Source organism: Bufo bufo, chromosome 5 (genome assembly GCF_905171765.1).
Source record: "Bufo bufo chromosome 5, aBufBuf1.1, whole genome shotgun sequence".
NCBI lineage: Eukaryota > Metazoa > Chordata > Amphibia > Anura > Bufonidae > Bufo > Bufo bufo.
Window position 1 is genome coordinate 284,942,292 of NC_053393.1, and position 17,221 is coordinate 284,959,512.

At 47.6% G+C, this 17,221-nt stretch overlaps 1 protein-coding gene across 3 annotated transcripts in view; it reads left to right on the forward strand.

Annotated features, from left to right (window-relative positions):
- MOCOS (molybdenum cofactor sulfurase) overlaps nucleotides 1–17,221 on the forward strand; it is a 1,795,153-nt gene that overhangs the window by 313,840 nt on the left and 1,464,092 nt on the right. For all 3 annotated transcript variants that reach the window (XM_040432351.1, XM_040432352.1, XM_040432353.1), the window contains exon 3: nucleotides 15,350–15,416. In XM_040432351.1, the coding sequence (XP_040288285.1) occupies nucleotides 15,350–15,416 (67 nt within the window). The remainder of the gene's footprint in view (nucleotides 1–15,349; nucleotides 15,417–17,221) is intronic.

Sequence of the window (17,221 nt, forward strand, 5' to 3'; positions counted from 1 at the left end):
CCGGGCGGCCACGGGGCCCGCCCGGTCCAAGAAACGGCCCTGGCACAGGGATCAGTTAAGTAAATAAAGGGTCTTTATTTAACGGGGATCATGAAAAATTCTTTAAGTCAGCTTTCAATTTGGCTACCATGGCCTTCCAGTTTGAATTCTCAATTTAGTAATAAACCTGTGAAAATCACTTAGAACTTGTGAAAAGGAGATAAGCTTAAAAGTCAGTTCATTCAGGGCATGCAATGTAAATGAGAAGAAGGAGACACATTGGAGGTTATGTATAAAAAGCGTAATAATGGTGTAAAGTTCTAAAAGTGGAACGTTCACCACAGAAGCAAAATGGAATGTTGACTGCTTCACTTTTAAACTACATGTATTTTCTACTTTACTCTGTACCTGCCTGATTTACCTGAGGGGTATTTCTAACAGAGTCCCTCTAAGTGTCCAATAGAGAGTGCGTTAGAATGAATCCCCTCCAGGCCCCATTAGAGACTACAATGGAGGGGACTCTTTCTAATGGGCCATTGAGGGTGGTCTTTCTGGCATAGGACATCTCAGTGTCCTTTAGAGAGTGTGTTAGAAAGAGTCCCCTCCAGGTCACATTAGAGACTGCAATGGAGTCTAATGGGTCCTGGAGGGGGGTCTCTCCAACACTATGGTTCCTATTCACAATATAACAACACAGCATAGCTCTCTTATACCAAGGCCAAGTTGGCTCCTACCTTAATTACAGTTGGTGGCTGGCAGGTTGTGGCTTGCTGATTGGCAGGCTGGGGGTGGCTGGCTCTGGGGCTGGCTCTAGGCCTGGCCTGGGACTGGCTGGCTCTGGGACTGGGGCTTGCTGGCTCTGCGCCTGTGAAAAGTAAAAAATATAGAGGGTTAATCCAAGACTTCACTGAACAAAATTCAGGGCAGGAAGGTCAGAGAGTAACAGGCAGGGCACCAAAGGGTAGATATTTTAGAGATTGTTCAGAGAGTGATAGGTTGGGCAGCTATGATAAAGGAATGGAAGTCTAGAGAGGCTGCCGATGATGGTTACTTATGTGCGGACAACCGCTACATAGGTGATAGTCAGATAAAAGTAAAAGGCAAAAATAGGTAACCACATTGGTGGCGCCAGTCTATCTATAAGAAATATTATCCATATTCAGGCTATTAGGTCTGCCCGTATGGACTACTCAATGTTTTTATACGTATATCAGTATGTAATATAGATATAAACGTGCTTCAGTGGTTAGACACAATGACCGATTTACCTGTATAGACACCATGACCATAGAAGCGTGTAGAGGTGGTCAGTGTGGTCCCCCTTACCGTAAGGGGGACCACACTGACCACCTCTACACGCTTCTATGGTCATGCTGTCTATACAGGTATATCAGTCGTTGACATGTCTAACCACTGAAGCATGTTTATATACTAAACATACTATTAGTATATAAACGTGCTTCAGTGGTTAGACACAAGGACCAACAGCAAAGGTCACCGGTAATAAAGCAGATAAGCGGCCGCCACAATGGGCAATTCTTCTCAGGGCTCCGGCGGGTGACTGGTTAAGGGCACAGTATAAGGGCCTCTCTCCCCCACTCCCCTTTGTGTCCATCACGGGACAGGAATGTACCCCCTCCCCCCAAGTGTACAGGAACTGAGTCATTTCCTGCTGCTCCAATAGGGTCTGCGAGCATCATATGGATAGAGGAACAAAGGGCTTTTATTCACCTCCCTCTTCTCAAAGAGCCATTGTTCATTGTTTTCCTCCTGCTGCTCTGGGACTTTTGTTAATTGTTAGCCTGCCGGACACACACCCAGACACATGTGCTCGCTTCTATGCAGTGGTACGGAACACCTCAGTGTGGCCTGTGGAGGCGTCGCATGTCGACAATACGTGACCTCAGACGCCATGATGTGACGGCGCGCCTCTACGCCGCACAGGACGCCATGGCCGGGCCCCTCCTCCCACGTGACGTAAGTAGCTCTGGGTCAGGCCGCCGGCCCAATAGCCTGATTGCGTAGTATCATATGCCGGCCTGCCGGCCCGGTATATCTACAGAAAATTATTTCACCTGGACCCGCCCGAGACATCAGATGGGTGAAATAATTTTCTGTACCTAAGTGGCCAACCGCTCAGTCCTCCCCTGGATAGGACTGTTCTATTATGGGGCGGACGTTCCATAAAATGCGGAATGCACGCAGCTTTTTTTTGCGTTTTTATTTTTTCCTCTTGGTATCGAATGGTATCGAGTACGGCAATACGTTTTTTATGGTATCAAAACCAAATCAAAATTTTGTTATCGAAACAACCCTATTAAGATCAGGAGTTCCATCAGAATTGTGCGCAACATTCTTGCTCCTCTTGCATAGACATAACAAAAGGACTCCTTAGGCAAAATAGGACTGTTGGTAATAACACAAAGGGATGGGGAGGGAAAGGGGGCACCCCCTACCCACACTGGCCCGTACTTACAAACCATCCCACCAATAAGGACACTGACCACGTACTTTCTTTTAACTTCTTTATTGCTGGGTGGTAGTCGGCCACAGCTATATTTTTATTCAGAAAACGGCAACCGTATAAAATCGTGCGATCTGCCAGCCGCTGGACTCCCAATGGGCAGTTCCGCCAAACCTTTCATTAACAACTTTTCATTCGCAATAACTTGCCGCCACGGAGGAGACCTGCCCTCAAACGGGGCTCCGACCACCACCCAACAAGAACATGGCCTGCTCCACCCCATCTTGAAGGCCCGAAAGGAAGATGTCTTGCCCAATGTCAGTTAAATGGACACCGTCAGGCCTCATTAAAGAGCAGCTGTCCCCTTCCAACTGGCGGTGCCGAACCCCCCCCCCCCCCCGGGATCTGATAAAACGGGAAATACGCAATTTCACCGTTCGCCTGCATCTCTCTATTGCTTCGCCGTCCTTAGAACAACTTCCCTAAAGAAGGACGGGAACCTCTCCAAATCCGACTGCATCAGGGTCAACAGCTCCAGCAAGGGCATGGAACCAATGTCATTGCCCCTGGCATGAACAACCAGGATCACTGGACCAACCGCCTAAATACCTATCTCCACCACCTGTGAGAGGAGAAGCGACCATCAGAGGCCATGAATCCCCCTCCACGACACATCCACTTCCCGGAAACCGAGGGATCTCCCACCGGGTCTACATTCGGCTCGCTGCGCCGCCCAAAAAATATAGGAATGGCCGATCATCCAAACTGCCGGCCTGCCCGAACCTGTAAGAAAAAACTGTTAGAACAGAACCTTACACAATATATATGGTATATTTACCTTTTTTTTATTTATTTATTTATTTATTTTTTATTATAACAAGAGGTCCGGTCTGATATACCTCGCAAAACAGGCTGATTTCCATCTACCTATCCTCATAATTTCCGCTTCAGTTAAACCCGCCCTGGCAGCCTCCGTCGCAGCCCCAATACGAAAAGAGTGTGTCCCAAATTCCTTGGGATCAATCCCATTCAATGCCAAACAAGCCTTGAAAACTGTGGAAAACTGAAATTTGGTAAGGGGGGAGCTATCCGCATGCACAAAGAAATTGTGGCTAGGAACGCGCAAAGAACTATACCGAGATTTCAGGTGAATCGGGCATGACACGCCAGGAACCGGGTGAAGAGGAATCCAGGTGCCCCTACCGAATTAGTCCGTCTTGGAACGCCTGACCCGGATCCTGAGCGAATCAGTACCCAGTACAACATCATCGCTAGAAAGACCCCCTGATTTGCAACCAGAAGGGGCCACTAACTTGGTGACCCTAAGAGCCGCAAAAAAGGCCAAACTAAAACTACCGGCAAACAGCGAAACCTCAAAGGTGGAGGAACAAACCTCGGGAAGCTTAGCAATAAGCCTGCCGAGTAGGCTGAATGAGACAGGACGTCGACTTTCCTGGGAAACAACCTCCTTCCTCCAACCCCGTAAAGCCTGCTGGACAATGAACTGCTTGGTAACATCCGGCCAGCCTCGTAGCTTAAAGTGGAAAGCAATACCCGACAATCGACGCTGCGCAACCGCTGCAGAAACACGCATGGATCGCAAGTGCAACAACCATTCGATAGTCACCTCCAGTCGCAAATCATGTCCCCACCATTCCCCACCATTGACCCCACGCCTTACTGTGTGCCTGCCAGGTAGCAGGGGAAACCGAGGATTTGACCAGCGACATCAGTTGCTGTCCACCAAATCCCACAGGTGCTGGGGGCATTCCCGGCCCTCCAGTTCCGCTTCCGGGTGAAAGGACCGAAATTCCTGCCAACGAAAACAGGAAAGAGCATCAGCAACCTTATTCTCAACCCCCGGAACATGACGGGCCCTAAAATAAACATTAAACTCGAGACACCGAAGCACCAAGTAACGCAGTAAAGACAAGACAGGAAGAGAAGAGGAGGATAAGCTGTTGACACAATAAACCACTCCCAGATTGTCCATCCAGAAAGAAACGTGTTTGTTGGACAACCTGTCCCCCCACAGCTCCACTGCCACGATAATGGGGAACCACTCGAGCAGAGTAAGGTTCTTACATAACCCAGACGACTGCCACGAATCAGGCCACGCAACGGCACACCAGTCCTTCCCCAGAATAGTCCCAAAACCGCAAGACCCAGACACATCTGAAAACAGTGCCAACTCGGCATTATGAATTTCCTTGGACATATAACACGTGTGGCCATTGTAGGATAACAAAAACGACCTCCAGATCCCCAAGTCTTCTTTCAGGGACTTTGAAAGCCGAATGCGGTGCCGCGGAGATTTATCTCCCCGTGTAGCCAACGACAAGCGGCGGGCGAAAACCCGGCCCAAGGGCATCACTCTTCATGCAAAACATATAAGGCCTAACAGGGACTGAAGCTGAAGCAAGGTAACCTTCTTAACCTATAGAAAACCATCAATCAACCCCATGAGCTTTTGCAACTTTTCATGCGGCAACCTGAAAACCATGTCCATCGTGTTGATTTCAATGCCCAAGAACGACAGTCGTGTGACCGGGCCCTCCGTTTTTCCCCCCGAAATGGGAACCCCAAACTGAGCCATTTTTCTCAGGAAAATATTCAACAGGGATAGGCAACCACCGCCACTACCAGGGGAAACAAAAAGAAAATCGTCCAAATAATGTAAAACTGACGTAGAACCTGACTCATAACAGATGACCCACTCCAGGAAAGACCCAAACATTTCAAAATAATGGCAAGAAATAGAACAACCCATAAGGAGGCACGTGTCGTCATAAAAACAGCCCTTAACGCAGCAACCCAACAAATGGAAACAATCAGGGTGAACAGGAAGAAGCCGAAAAGCTGATTCGATATCTGACTTGGCCAGCAGGGCCCCCCTACCCGCCTCCCTGACCAGTGCAACCACCCGGTCAAAGGATACATAAGACACCGACGCATCCTCAGGAGTGATGGCATCATTCACTGACAAACCCTTTGGGTAAGAGAGATGAGGAAGCAAATGGAACTTTCCTGGCTCTTTTTTAGGGACCACGCCCAAAGGGGAGACTCTAAAATTAGGAAAAGGCAAATCAGTAAACGGACCTCTGATCCTACCCAGAGAAACTTCCTTATCAACCTTCTCCCTGAGAACTTCAGGGAGGTCACGGGCCGATCTCAGGTTATACGAAAAAAATGGGGAACGGTTAAGAACAAAAGGGATGAAAATTTTGTATGGGACAAATTACTTATTGGTGAAATTTTGCGTGTGACACTGGCTTTTTTTCTGAAAATGTATGGGTGATTGTACAGCTCTTTTTGCGGTATGGACCAAACTACTTAGTGGTGAAATTCTTTATGTGATACAGGCTTTCTTTGGGAAAATGTATGGGTGATTGTACATATCCTTTTGCTGTATGGGCCGAACTACATAGTGGTGAAATTCTTTATGTGATACAGGCTTTCTTTTGGAAAATTTATGGGTGATTGTATGCCTCCTTTTGCAGTATGGACCGAATCACTTAGTGGTGAATTTTTTTTTTTTTTTTTAAATTGTCTATTTTTTATTAAGTCATTGCAAATAAACAACAATAAGTACAAGCCTGTGCAGTGTGGTGTTGCAATCAAACAAATACAGGCGTAGCTAGGTGTGAAATACAGAGGCAATAAAGCATGTGGGTAGCAACCCACTGGGTCCACAGAATACTGTATAACAAGACCATAATTAGGAACAGGTGTAATACACGTACTCTTTGGTACATGTATTGCACCTGTTCCTAATTATGGTCTTGTTATACAGTATTCTGTGGACCCAGTGGGTTGCTACCCACATGCTGCCCACATGTGCCCCTATCCTGCTGCCAGCGTGCACACTCAAGCTTCCCTGCACACACCAGGTCAGAGGAAGTGCCGGGGGCAGTGGGAGGGGAGAAAGGGGCGGAGCTACCACCCCATGCACGGAGACGGCAGTCTGCAGCCCCTGTGTCCCTGCTGCTGCGCTGATATGAGCGCCTAAGGTAAGTGGAGAAGGAGGGGGGCTATGGCCGGGTCTCACGGGGGGGAGGATGAGCCGGGCAGACCACCTGCCCCCCCGCAGAAGCTCCTATGGGTGTAGTGCAAAATATCCAGTTTTATATAATCAGCCACCGAAGTTTCCAAATTAATGAAAAGTAAAGGAATTATAAGACATAGAACAAACAACTAAGACGGGAGGTATGGACAAAGGACACAAGACATAAGGAAAAGGGGTTAGGGGTAGGTCACTTATATCAGCACAGGCACGGGTCAATAGTATTCATCCCATGATTGCCAGATCTTGTTAAATCTCTCAACCTGGTTAGATAAGCTAGCGGACAAGTATTCCATTTTCCTGACCTCCATAACATTTGCAATGAGATCAATTCGGGTGGGCGGGACAGATCTTTTCCAAAATCTGGCAATAAGGTGTCTGGCTGCGGTCAAAATATGTAGGGATAAAAGCAAAATGTGTCTTTTCAGCGGCATTGGCGGCATATTCAGTAGATAGAAAAAGGAGTTTAATGGGAACCGAATATGGAAGACCTGGAAGAGAACCTCATGCACCATCTCCCAGAAGGGCCCAATTAAAGGGCAATTCCAGAATATATGTATATGAGACCCCTCACTTGTGGTACATCTCCAACATCTATCGGAGAGGGAAGGGCATAAATGCTTCAATAACTGTGGGGTATGGTACCAAAACATCAATACCTTTATAAGAGTTTTCTCTATGAGAGATGCAAGAGGATGACTTCGCTGTCCTGTCCCACATTAGTTTCCATTCCGCAGTCGAGATGGGTCGATTAAGAATCGCTCCCCATTTAGACATATAGGAGTGCTTAGTAGACGAGGATGATAGAAGGAGGTATATTTCAGATATGAGGCCCTTAGTTGAGCTTGACAGCTTACATAGTTTTTCAAAGGATGTGGGAGTGGATACAGTCGTAATTTAAATATGGAAGCGAACAAGTGCTGTAATTGCACACGTTGTTTATTTACTACAGAGTCAGGAAACTGGCGGGGTAATTGTAATCTCTCAAACTGCAACATTTGGAGAGTCTTATAGTCTACAACATCCGCAAAATGGAATAGCTTGTTAGGAAACCAATGCTTGAGGAAAGAGGTTTGCATACCCGTCGGAAACAAAGGGTATAATAAAAAGGAAGTCATGGAGGACCTTTCAGAAGCTAATGAGAATTGTCGATTGCATCTTAGCCATATGCGAAGAGTTAGAGACATAGGCCCTAGCAAGTCAGGCAGCAACGCAGTCGACAATGGGGACCATATGAGGGAATTAGGGTGCACAGGAGCTATCCACAATTTCTCCGACCATCTAGAGTAAGTATATAGACTAGACCACGCTGGTATTCTCCGCAAATGGGTTGCCCAATAATACTTTGTTATATCAGGGGCTGCTAGACCCCCCAGCGACTTAGGCGCTGTAAGAGTCGCACAAGCTATCCGGTGCCTCTTCCCATTCCATATGAATCTCAGCATACTAGATTGTAGGGCACGCAGCTCCCGACTCGATACAGGGACCGGTAGCGTCTCAAGCAGGTAAAGTAGCTTTGGCAATATAGTCATCTTGACTGTAGCTATACGACCCACCAAGGAAATGGGAAGGGGCATCCATTTACTCATAAGAGCCTTTAAGTTCCAGAACGTGTCCGGGAAGTTGAGTGCGTACAAGGAAGAATAAGTCGGAGTTAGGTTTATTCCTAAATATCGTAATGTAGTGTCCTTCCAACAAAAGTGGAAGTTAGTTTTCATAGTAGCAACACTCTCCAGGCTGCAATGAAGAGGGAGAGCCTCTGTTTTCATAGTGTTAACCTTGTAACCCGACAACCTCCCATACACTCCCAGCAACTGGAAAAGGTTTGGAAGCGTTATATGCAAATCCGTCAATGTGAGCAGAATATCATCCGCAAACAAGGACAGCTTGAACTTATTGACCATGACTCCATGTATATCCGGGTGTGCTCAAATGGCCGCAGCAAAGGGGTTCAATACAGAGGACAAATATTAAGGGGGATAGCGGGCACCCCTGGAGTGTGCCATTAAATATAGGGAAGGTCGAGGAAAGAGCATGGGGCAATTTTACCGCCGCTGTTGGCTGTGAGTAAAGCATTCGTAAGGCCGTTAGGAAGGGGCCCGTAATACCAAAGGTCTGCAAGGCGGAGAACATAAATGACCAGTTCAAACGGTCAAACGAGAAGCCACACCGAGAAAAAGAAAAAAAATTACGTTCGCGTTAAGGAGGGTGATGGGCCTATAGTTGGCACAATCCAGGGGATCTTTTTCAGGTTTAGGGATCAGTGTGATGTAAGAATGCGATAACGAGGTGGGTATCGGGGAGCCCTGTAAAAATGAGTTATATAGCGGCAACATATGGGGTACCAAAATGTCAGAGAAAGTTTTATGATACACATAGGGTAACCCGTCTGGGCCAGGCGATTTTTTTTTGTTGCGGAGCTGTTTAAACACCTCTTGCAATTCCTTCCCCATGATGGGTGCGTTCAAGGATGACAGAGCATCCTCCGGCAATTTAGGAAGGTTGCATTTAGACAGAAAAGTTTCAAAAAGGCGCGGGCGTTCCGACTGATCGGGAGGGAGCTGCTGGGGGATAGAATAAAGATGTGCATAAAACTCCTGAAAAAGTTTAGAGATCGCCTCAGGCTTGTATATGTCACGGGGTTCCGAAGGTGCACTCGGTCCCCCATTGCCCGCAGAACTGTTGCTTAGCTTTTGGAATGAGGTTCTGTGTTTGACCTCATTCCCAGGGCGGCTTTACTAGCTGGGTGGCTCCCTGCTCCTAGTCTGCCTTGAGCGCCGAGCTGATCACTCGGTGCTCGACTGGTTGGTCTGTCGGTCATGTGACGCTGGCCACGTCACATGACCCTCACTCCCCACTATAAATACAGGCAGCCTGCTGGCTACAGGTTGCCTGTTAATTTCTGGGTTCCTGGCTATTTGTTGGACTACTGAATATTTACCTGATCCTGTTCCCTGACGATCCTCTGCCTGCTCCTCCTGTACTGCGCATACATCCTGGTATTGTGACCTCGGCTCCCACCTGACTACTCTCTTAGGACTCCTCTTGTACTTCGCTACTCTCCTGGTATTTGACCCCGGCTTCTCCTGACCATTCTTTGCCTTATCTGTTGTACTGCGTAGCTCTCTTGGTTCTGACCCGGTCCGTTCATGTTCCGTATTTTGTCTTGTCTGTCTTCCCTGCACATATCCTAAGTTAGGGACTGCCGTCCAGTTGTCCCCTGTCATCAGGACTCGTGAGGCAAGTAGGCAGGGCCAGGGGTGAGGGTGGAACGCAGTGGTCACTACCCTTCCCCCTGTGTGTGTGTGGACGTGACCGTTACAGTATAGTAATGTGTTATCGTCTCGTCTCATGAGGCCCCTTTCACACGGGCGAGTATTCCGCGCGGATGCGATGCGTGAGTTGAACGCATTGCACCCACACTGAATACCGACCCATTAATTTCTATGGGGCTGTTCACATGAGCGGTGATTTTCACGCATCACTTGTGCGTTGCGTGAAAATCGCAGCATGCTCTATATTCTGTGTTTTTCACGCAACCCCATAGAAGTGAATGGGGTTGCGTGAAAATCGCAAGTATCCGCAAGCAAGTGCGGATGCGATTTTCACGCACGGTTGCTAGGAGACGATCGGGATGGAGACCCGATCATTATTATTTTCCCTTATAACATGGTTATAAGGGAAAATAATAGCATTCTGAATACAGAATGCATAGTAAAATAGCACTGGAGGGGTTAAAAAATAAATTAAAAAAATGTAACTTGCCTTAGTCCACTTGATCGCGATGCCCGGCATCTCCTTCTGTCTCCTTTACTGAACAGGACCTGTGGTGAGCATTCATTACATGTCAAGGACCTGTGGTGACGTCACTCCGGTCATCACATGATCCATCACATGATCTTTTACCATGGTGAAGGATCATGTGATGACCGGAGTGACGTCACCACAGGTCCTTGACCTGTAATGAATGCTCACCACAGGTCCTGTTCAGTAAAGGAGACAGAAGGAGATGCCGGGCATCGCGATCAAGTGGACTAGGGTGAGTTAAATTTTTTATTTTTATTAATGACCCCTCCAGCGCTATTTTACTATGCATTCTGTATTCAGAATGCTATTATTTTCTCTTATAACCATGTTATAAGGGGAAATAATACAATCTACAGAACACCTAACCCAAGCCCGAAATTCTGTGAAGAAGTTCGGGTTTGGGTACCAAACATGCGCGATTTTTCTCACACTAGTGCAAAACGCATTACAATGTTGTGCACTCACGCGGAAAAAACGCGGGTGTTCCCGTAACGCACCCGCCCATTTTACCGCAACGCCAATCTGAAAGAGGCCTAACAGTTGGGCTACCCGTCAGGTTGGAGTCATGCAATTGATTAGCTAGAAGAGTATAAAATCGCATACGCCTGACCCGTACCTGTCTTCAGTCGGCGCAGGCGCACTGAGAGGCGGACGCTCGCTCGGCCGCTCCATCCTCAATGCACCTGCGCCGATGACGTCACATCTACACCCGGCGCAGGCGCATTGAGGAAGGAGCGCCGAGCGAGCATCCCCCTTCTCAATGCGCCTGCGCCGGGTGTAGATGTGACGTCATCGGCGCAGGCGCATTAAGGATGGAGCGGCCGAGCGAGCGTCCGCCTCTCAGTGCGCCTGCGCCGACTGAAGACAGGTACGGGGCAGGCGCCAGATTTTGAATGCAAACAGGGCCAGCAGAGAGAGATCCCGTCCGCTGGCCCTGTCAATTAACATGCGGAGGGGGCGTCTTTAGGATAGGAGGATGCGGCTGCTACCAGCAAGTAGCCGCCCTACTTGCTGGTAGCAAGGTAATTTGCATATTTTAAAAGTATGTTTTTAACATAATCTGCTGAATCAAAATGATTAATTACAGTATGTATGCATAAATCGCAGTATAGGGATTATAAGTAACCAAAAAAAAAAAAAAAACTGTTTAGTGGGGTGACAGAAGCCCTTTAAAGGAGCCCTGTTGATCAAAATGAGTCTCTTGGAGAAATACTACATCTGCTTTCTGGGATTTGCATTCGTTCAGAGCTAGCAGTCTCTTGGCGTTGGAATTGAGGCCCTTAACATTTAATGAAATACACTTAACCATCATAAAACATGAAGAAGGAAATACTTGCTAAGCTCAAACCCCACATCCCGTTGCGAGGAGACCACAGAAGATTCGGGCCCCCATCAGACTGTAGCACAGATGAACCGCAGCCAAACCACCTAAGAATAAGAGACACAGGAGGAAAACACAAAGGGGAAGAAGGGGGAGACACAAAAAACGTTAAAATAACCACACAATTGTAATATCATTGGGCAAGACTACCCAGAAAGGGATCAGTAACACATAGTAAGCAAAGGTATCATTATCCCCACACCGTCTCTTGATCCCAAAAAATATTGGAAAAAGAGGGAGGGTACTGATACTCATCCCTACTATAGGGGAGTGACTGGACGTCCTCAAAAACGGCAGAAAAAGAGGACACCAGAGTACCAAAAAGAACAAGAACAGCATTATCAAGACCAGTAAGCGTCCCGGGAAGCCAAAAATGGTACTGAAGTGAAAGAAGAACACCGCCAAAAGGCAAAAAAGTGAACAGGAGACGTGCAGTACTTAATGTAATAGAACTCTGTACTCATGGGGGAGCGACGACAGCTTCCAAGTTGTGCAGGTCGTCTTGGAGAGGACGCAGCTTCTTTTGTCTAGGCGTCCGCCAAACCGGATCTGGAACAGGCTTTGGGTCCGGGAGCATCCTAATCTGCTATGGAGGGTGGATCCACATCTAAGGCTGAGCAGAATGGCAGGAAATCTGCATGCTGACGAAGAGTGAAAGTTCTGCCATCTTTTGTGGCTAAAAGGGCAAAAGGGAAGCCCCATCTATACGGAATTCTTCACTCCCGTAGGAGGGTCAGCAATGGTTGTAGCGCCCGTCTTTTCTGGAGAGTCCACCAGGAGAGATCTTGATATAGTTGGACAGCCGTACCATGGAACTCAATTGACCACTGCGCTCGAGCTTTAGCCATTATATTCTATTTCAATTCAAAGTCATTCATGCAACAGATCACATCGCGAGGTGGAGCGGTAGAGGATTTAGGGCGTAGGGCTCTGTGCGCTCGATCCAGTTTAATAGGCTGCGTTAATGGAGCCCCTAGTATTGAGCTGAAAAGTTCCGTCAGGATCACCCGCAGATTCTCCTTATTGTCGGATTCAGGGAGTCCTTGAATACGAATATTGTTTCTATGGCCTCGGTTATCCAGGTCTCCAGGTGGCGGGTATTATCCCTGATAAATTGTGTCTGGGAGGCTATAATAGATTGAAGGTGAGCGACACTCCTGCATGTGTCATCATGTTCAGTCTCTATGGAGTCCACGCGACCCGCCAGCTGCTGGATGTCCCTCCTCAGGGAGGAAATTTCAGATTTGCAAGCATTCCTAACCTCAGTGATCAACAGTTTGAAGTCTTCTTTAGTGGGCAAATGCTGCAGGGTTTGCTGAAGCAATGTGGAGGATTGTGTGGAATGGAGGGAGCCCTCCTCTCCTTCATCCATAGAATCTGACAGATGGTCCCATGAAGCCCCTTCAGGCGCTCAGTGCCAGAGTGAAATTGAGCTGGATCAGCAACCTCTGAGGGGGGTTCAGTCCAGTCCCTGTGCTTGTGAGCTGGTGTGGCCGTCTGTCTGGTCTACTTGGGCGCCATTTTAGGCGGCATGTTTAGACCTAGGGCTTCTTAGGGAGGCAACAAATCCCCGTAGTGTCTGGGGACAAATACAGTGGCTGCGGGCGACAGGTGGATGAAAACTGGCCCCTGGTGGCGTGGGAGTGCGGCGTCTGCGGGCTGGGAGAGAGTGCGGGAGACCGGCAAGGAGCACTCACCGGAGGCCGCAGACAGCAGCAGGCCGCTGTTCCTACGCGATGATGTCTGGTGCTTGCGGAGGTACGTGTCGAGCATGGAATGCGCCCGGACAGGCTTCTGACTGGCAGCTGCGGGTTTGTGGGGTGCTTTCTTCCCCATGAGCGGGGTTCGAGTGGCCTGGGGGCTGGGCCTCATAGGTTTCGTACATGGTAACCCCGAAGCCTTAGCAAGGCCTGGGGTTGCCATGGCAGCCTTCAGCCACCCTGTCATCACGGCACGGGGGGCCAATGGAAAGGCTCCCTCTGTGAACCTTGTATATGCTGTGTTCAGCAATGGTTGAGGCAAATAATTTATTCATGTGGTTAATCCCACATCAACGTTCACAGCAATGCCAGCAGATACAATAGCACTGATCGGGAGTGCACAGCTCCTGTGCCTGGTTGATCAGCATGACGTACCATTACGTCAATTTGCGGGAAGTCACTTCCCATTGTGACATAATAGCATCCTATTATGTCACAGTGGGAAGTGACTTCCCGCAAATTGACGTAATAGTACATCATGCTGATCAACCAGGCACAGGAGCTGTGCACTCCCGATCAGTGCTATTGTATCTGCTGGCATTGCTGTGAACGTTGGTGTGGGATTAACCACAATAATAATTGCCTCAACCATTGCTGAACACAGGAAGGGGTTAAAGGGGTTATCCGAGATTTTTTTTTGTTCTTTGTATGTTTCTAATTAATAAATTGTAAGTGGTTTACAATGCACTTACTTCATCTCTAGTGGCTCCTTTCTCAGAGGGTCACATGACCAATGATGTCAGCTTTTCTCCCTGCTCTGATGATGCCTCGTACACAAGCCTAGTCTGTGTCTGTGCACGAGTCATCACTGTGCTGGCCATGCCCCCTGCACTGGCTGCTGCTGTCTGCCCTGTGTCTCACTCTTCCTGGATTCTTCAGGAAACTTTAACCCCTTCTGCAGCACACACTCAGGGCTGGAGGCTTTGCTGAGCAGATGCAGGCAGTGAAGAGAAATGCTCAGGATCTATCCTCCTCATCCTACAGACACAGAGCTGACAGACTGGAGGAGTTCTGCAGAGCATTGCACAAGAACAGGTAGGGGGAAGATCTTGTGTGTATCAGCAGTGTGATTACACAGCTGGGACTTGTAGTCCTGCACTACAACATGCCCTGAAATTTCACTCAGGGCAGCACTATTATTCACTCCCTTTGCCGAGCAGAGGGAAGAGTACAAATATTCATGAGGAAAACCTCAGAGATTGTTGTTATTGCAGGTTAACTAAGGGCCAAAATAGAACCAGGGAAATGAGGAAATATAATTTTTTTTGCCTAAAACTTGCTTAGCTTAGTTATATATTGCTGACCATCAGTTTTACAGTGTTAAAGGGACAATCCCTTTAAGCACCTACTTTGTGTTAAAGGCCATCTATCAGATTTCTAGCTATGAAACTGGCTGAGTTGGTCCCATGTTCATATGTGCCCATGTTGCTGGGAAAAATGATGTTGTAATATATGGAAATGAGCCTCTAGGAGCATCTGGAACATTGCCATTACACATAGAGGCCCTCTTCTCTCTGCAACTACCGTGCCCTCCCCACTTTGATTGGCAGGGCTAGGCATTATGATGTTTTCACTGCCTGTCCCTGTCAATCTAAGATGAGAGGGTGTGGCAGTTGCAAATAGAGAGCAAATAGAGAGCAGAGCCTCTAGGTGTAATGGCATTTTTCTCAGCAATCTGGGCATATATGAACATGGGACCAACACAGATGCTTTCAGCTGCTAAGTGCAAAGGCCAGTTTAATAGGTTAAAATCTGCTGACAGATGCCCTATTTTTCCCAAATCTCAGATCTCATGGTAATACACTATATAAAGTGGTACATTTTTGTGTGTCATTTCTCACTGAAAAGATGTGTTGTATAGAACCTAATGTTGTGCATACATTTCCATTTTTTAGGTAATCCTCACAGCAACAATTTAAGTAGCAGACTGACCCATGATACGATTGAATATGTTCGATTTCGGTAAGCTAATACTTTTAGCAATGTACTATAGCCTTCATGTTCAAGTAGGTTTTCTTTGCTACTACATAATACACTACTCAAAAAAATAAAGGGAACACTTAAACACAATGTAACTCCAAGTCAATCACATTTCTGTGAAATCAAACTGTCCACTTAGGAAGCAACACTGAGTGACAATCAATTTCACATGCTGTTGTGCAAATGGGATAGACAACAGGTGGAAATTATAGGCAATTAGCAAGACACCCCCAATAAAGGAGTGGTTCTGCAGGTGGTGATCACAGACCACTTCTCAGTTCCTATGCTTCCTGGCTGATGTTTTGGTCACTTTTGAATGCTGGCGGTGCTTTCACTCTAGTAGTAGCATGAGACGGAGTCTACAACCCACACAAGTGGCTCAGGTAGTGCAGCTTATCCAGGATGGCACATCAATGCGAGCTGTGGCAAGAAGGTTTGCTGTGTCTGTCAGCGTAGTGTCCAGAGCATGGAGGCGCTACCAGGAGACAGGCCAGTACATCGGGAGATGTGGAGGAGGCCGTAGGAGGGCAACAACCCAGCAGCAGGACCGCTACCTCTGCCTTTGTGCAAGGAGGAACAGGAGGAGCACTGCCAGAGCCCTGCAAAGTGACCTCCAGCAGGCCTAAAATGTGCATGTGTCTGCTCAAACGGTCAGAAACAGACTCCATCAGGGTGATATGAGGGCCCGACGTCCACAGGTGGGGGTTGTGCTCACAGCCCAACACCGTGCAGGACGTTTGGCATTTGCCAGAGAACACCAAGATTGGCAAATTCGCCACTGGCGCCCTGTGCTCTTTACAGATGAAAGCAGGTTCACACTGAGCACATGTGACAGACGTGACAGAGTCTTGAGACGCCATGGAGAACGTTCTGCTGCCTGTAACATCCTCCAGCATGACCGGTTTGGCATTGGGTCAGTAATGGTGTGGGGTGACATTTCTTTGGAGGGCCGCACAGCCCTCCATGTGCTCACCAGAGGTAGCCTGACTGCCATTAGGTACCGAGATGAGATCCTCAGACCCCTTGTGAGACCATATGCTGGTGCTGTTGGCCCTGGGTTCCTCCTAATGCAAGACCATGCTAGACCTCATGTGGCTGGAGTGTGTCAGCAGTTCCTGCCAGACAAAGGCATTGATGCTATGGACTGGCCCGCCCGTTCCCCAGACCTGAATCCAATTGAGCACATCTGGGACATCATGTCTCGCTCTATCCACCAACGTCACGTTGCACCACAGACCGTCCAGGAGTTGGCAGATGCTTTAGTCCAGGTCTGGGAGGAGATCACTCAGGAGACCGTCCGCCACCTCATCAGGAGCATGCACAGGCGTTGTAGGGAGGTGATACAGGCACGTGGAGGCCACACACACTACTGAGCCTCATTTTGACTTGTTTTAAGGACATTACATCAAAGTTGGATCAGCCTGTAGTGTGTTTTTCCACTTTAATTTTGAGTGTGACTCCAAATCCAGACCTCCATGGGTTGAAAAATTTGATTTTCATTATTTTTTTTTTGTGTGATTTTGTTGTCAGCACATTCAACTATGTAAAGAACAAAGTATTTCAGAAGAATATTAAATTAATTCAGATCTAGGATGTTTTATTTTTGTGTTCTCTTTATTTTTTTGAGCAGTGTATAATCAAATTTTATTTGGAAAAAAATTGTTCATAAACTAAGGCAATTCAGTGACAATACAGAAAATTCCAGTTTTGGCTTGCTTAGGAAGGATACTGTTTCATTACTAATGATATTGTGGTTTGGCACAACAGTCTGAAAGTTAAAGCGGGTA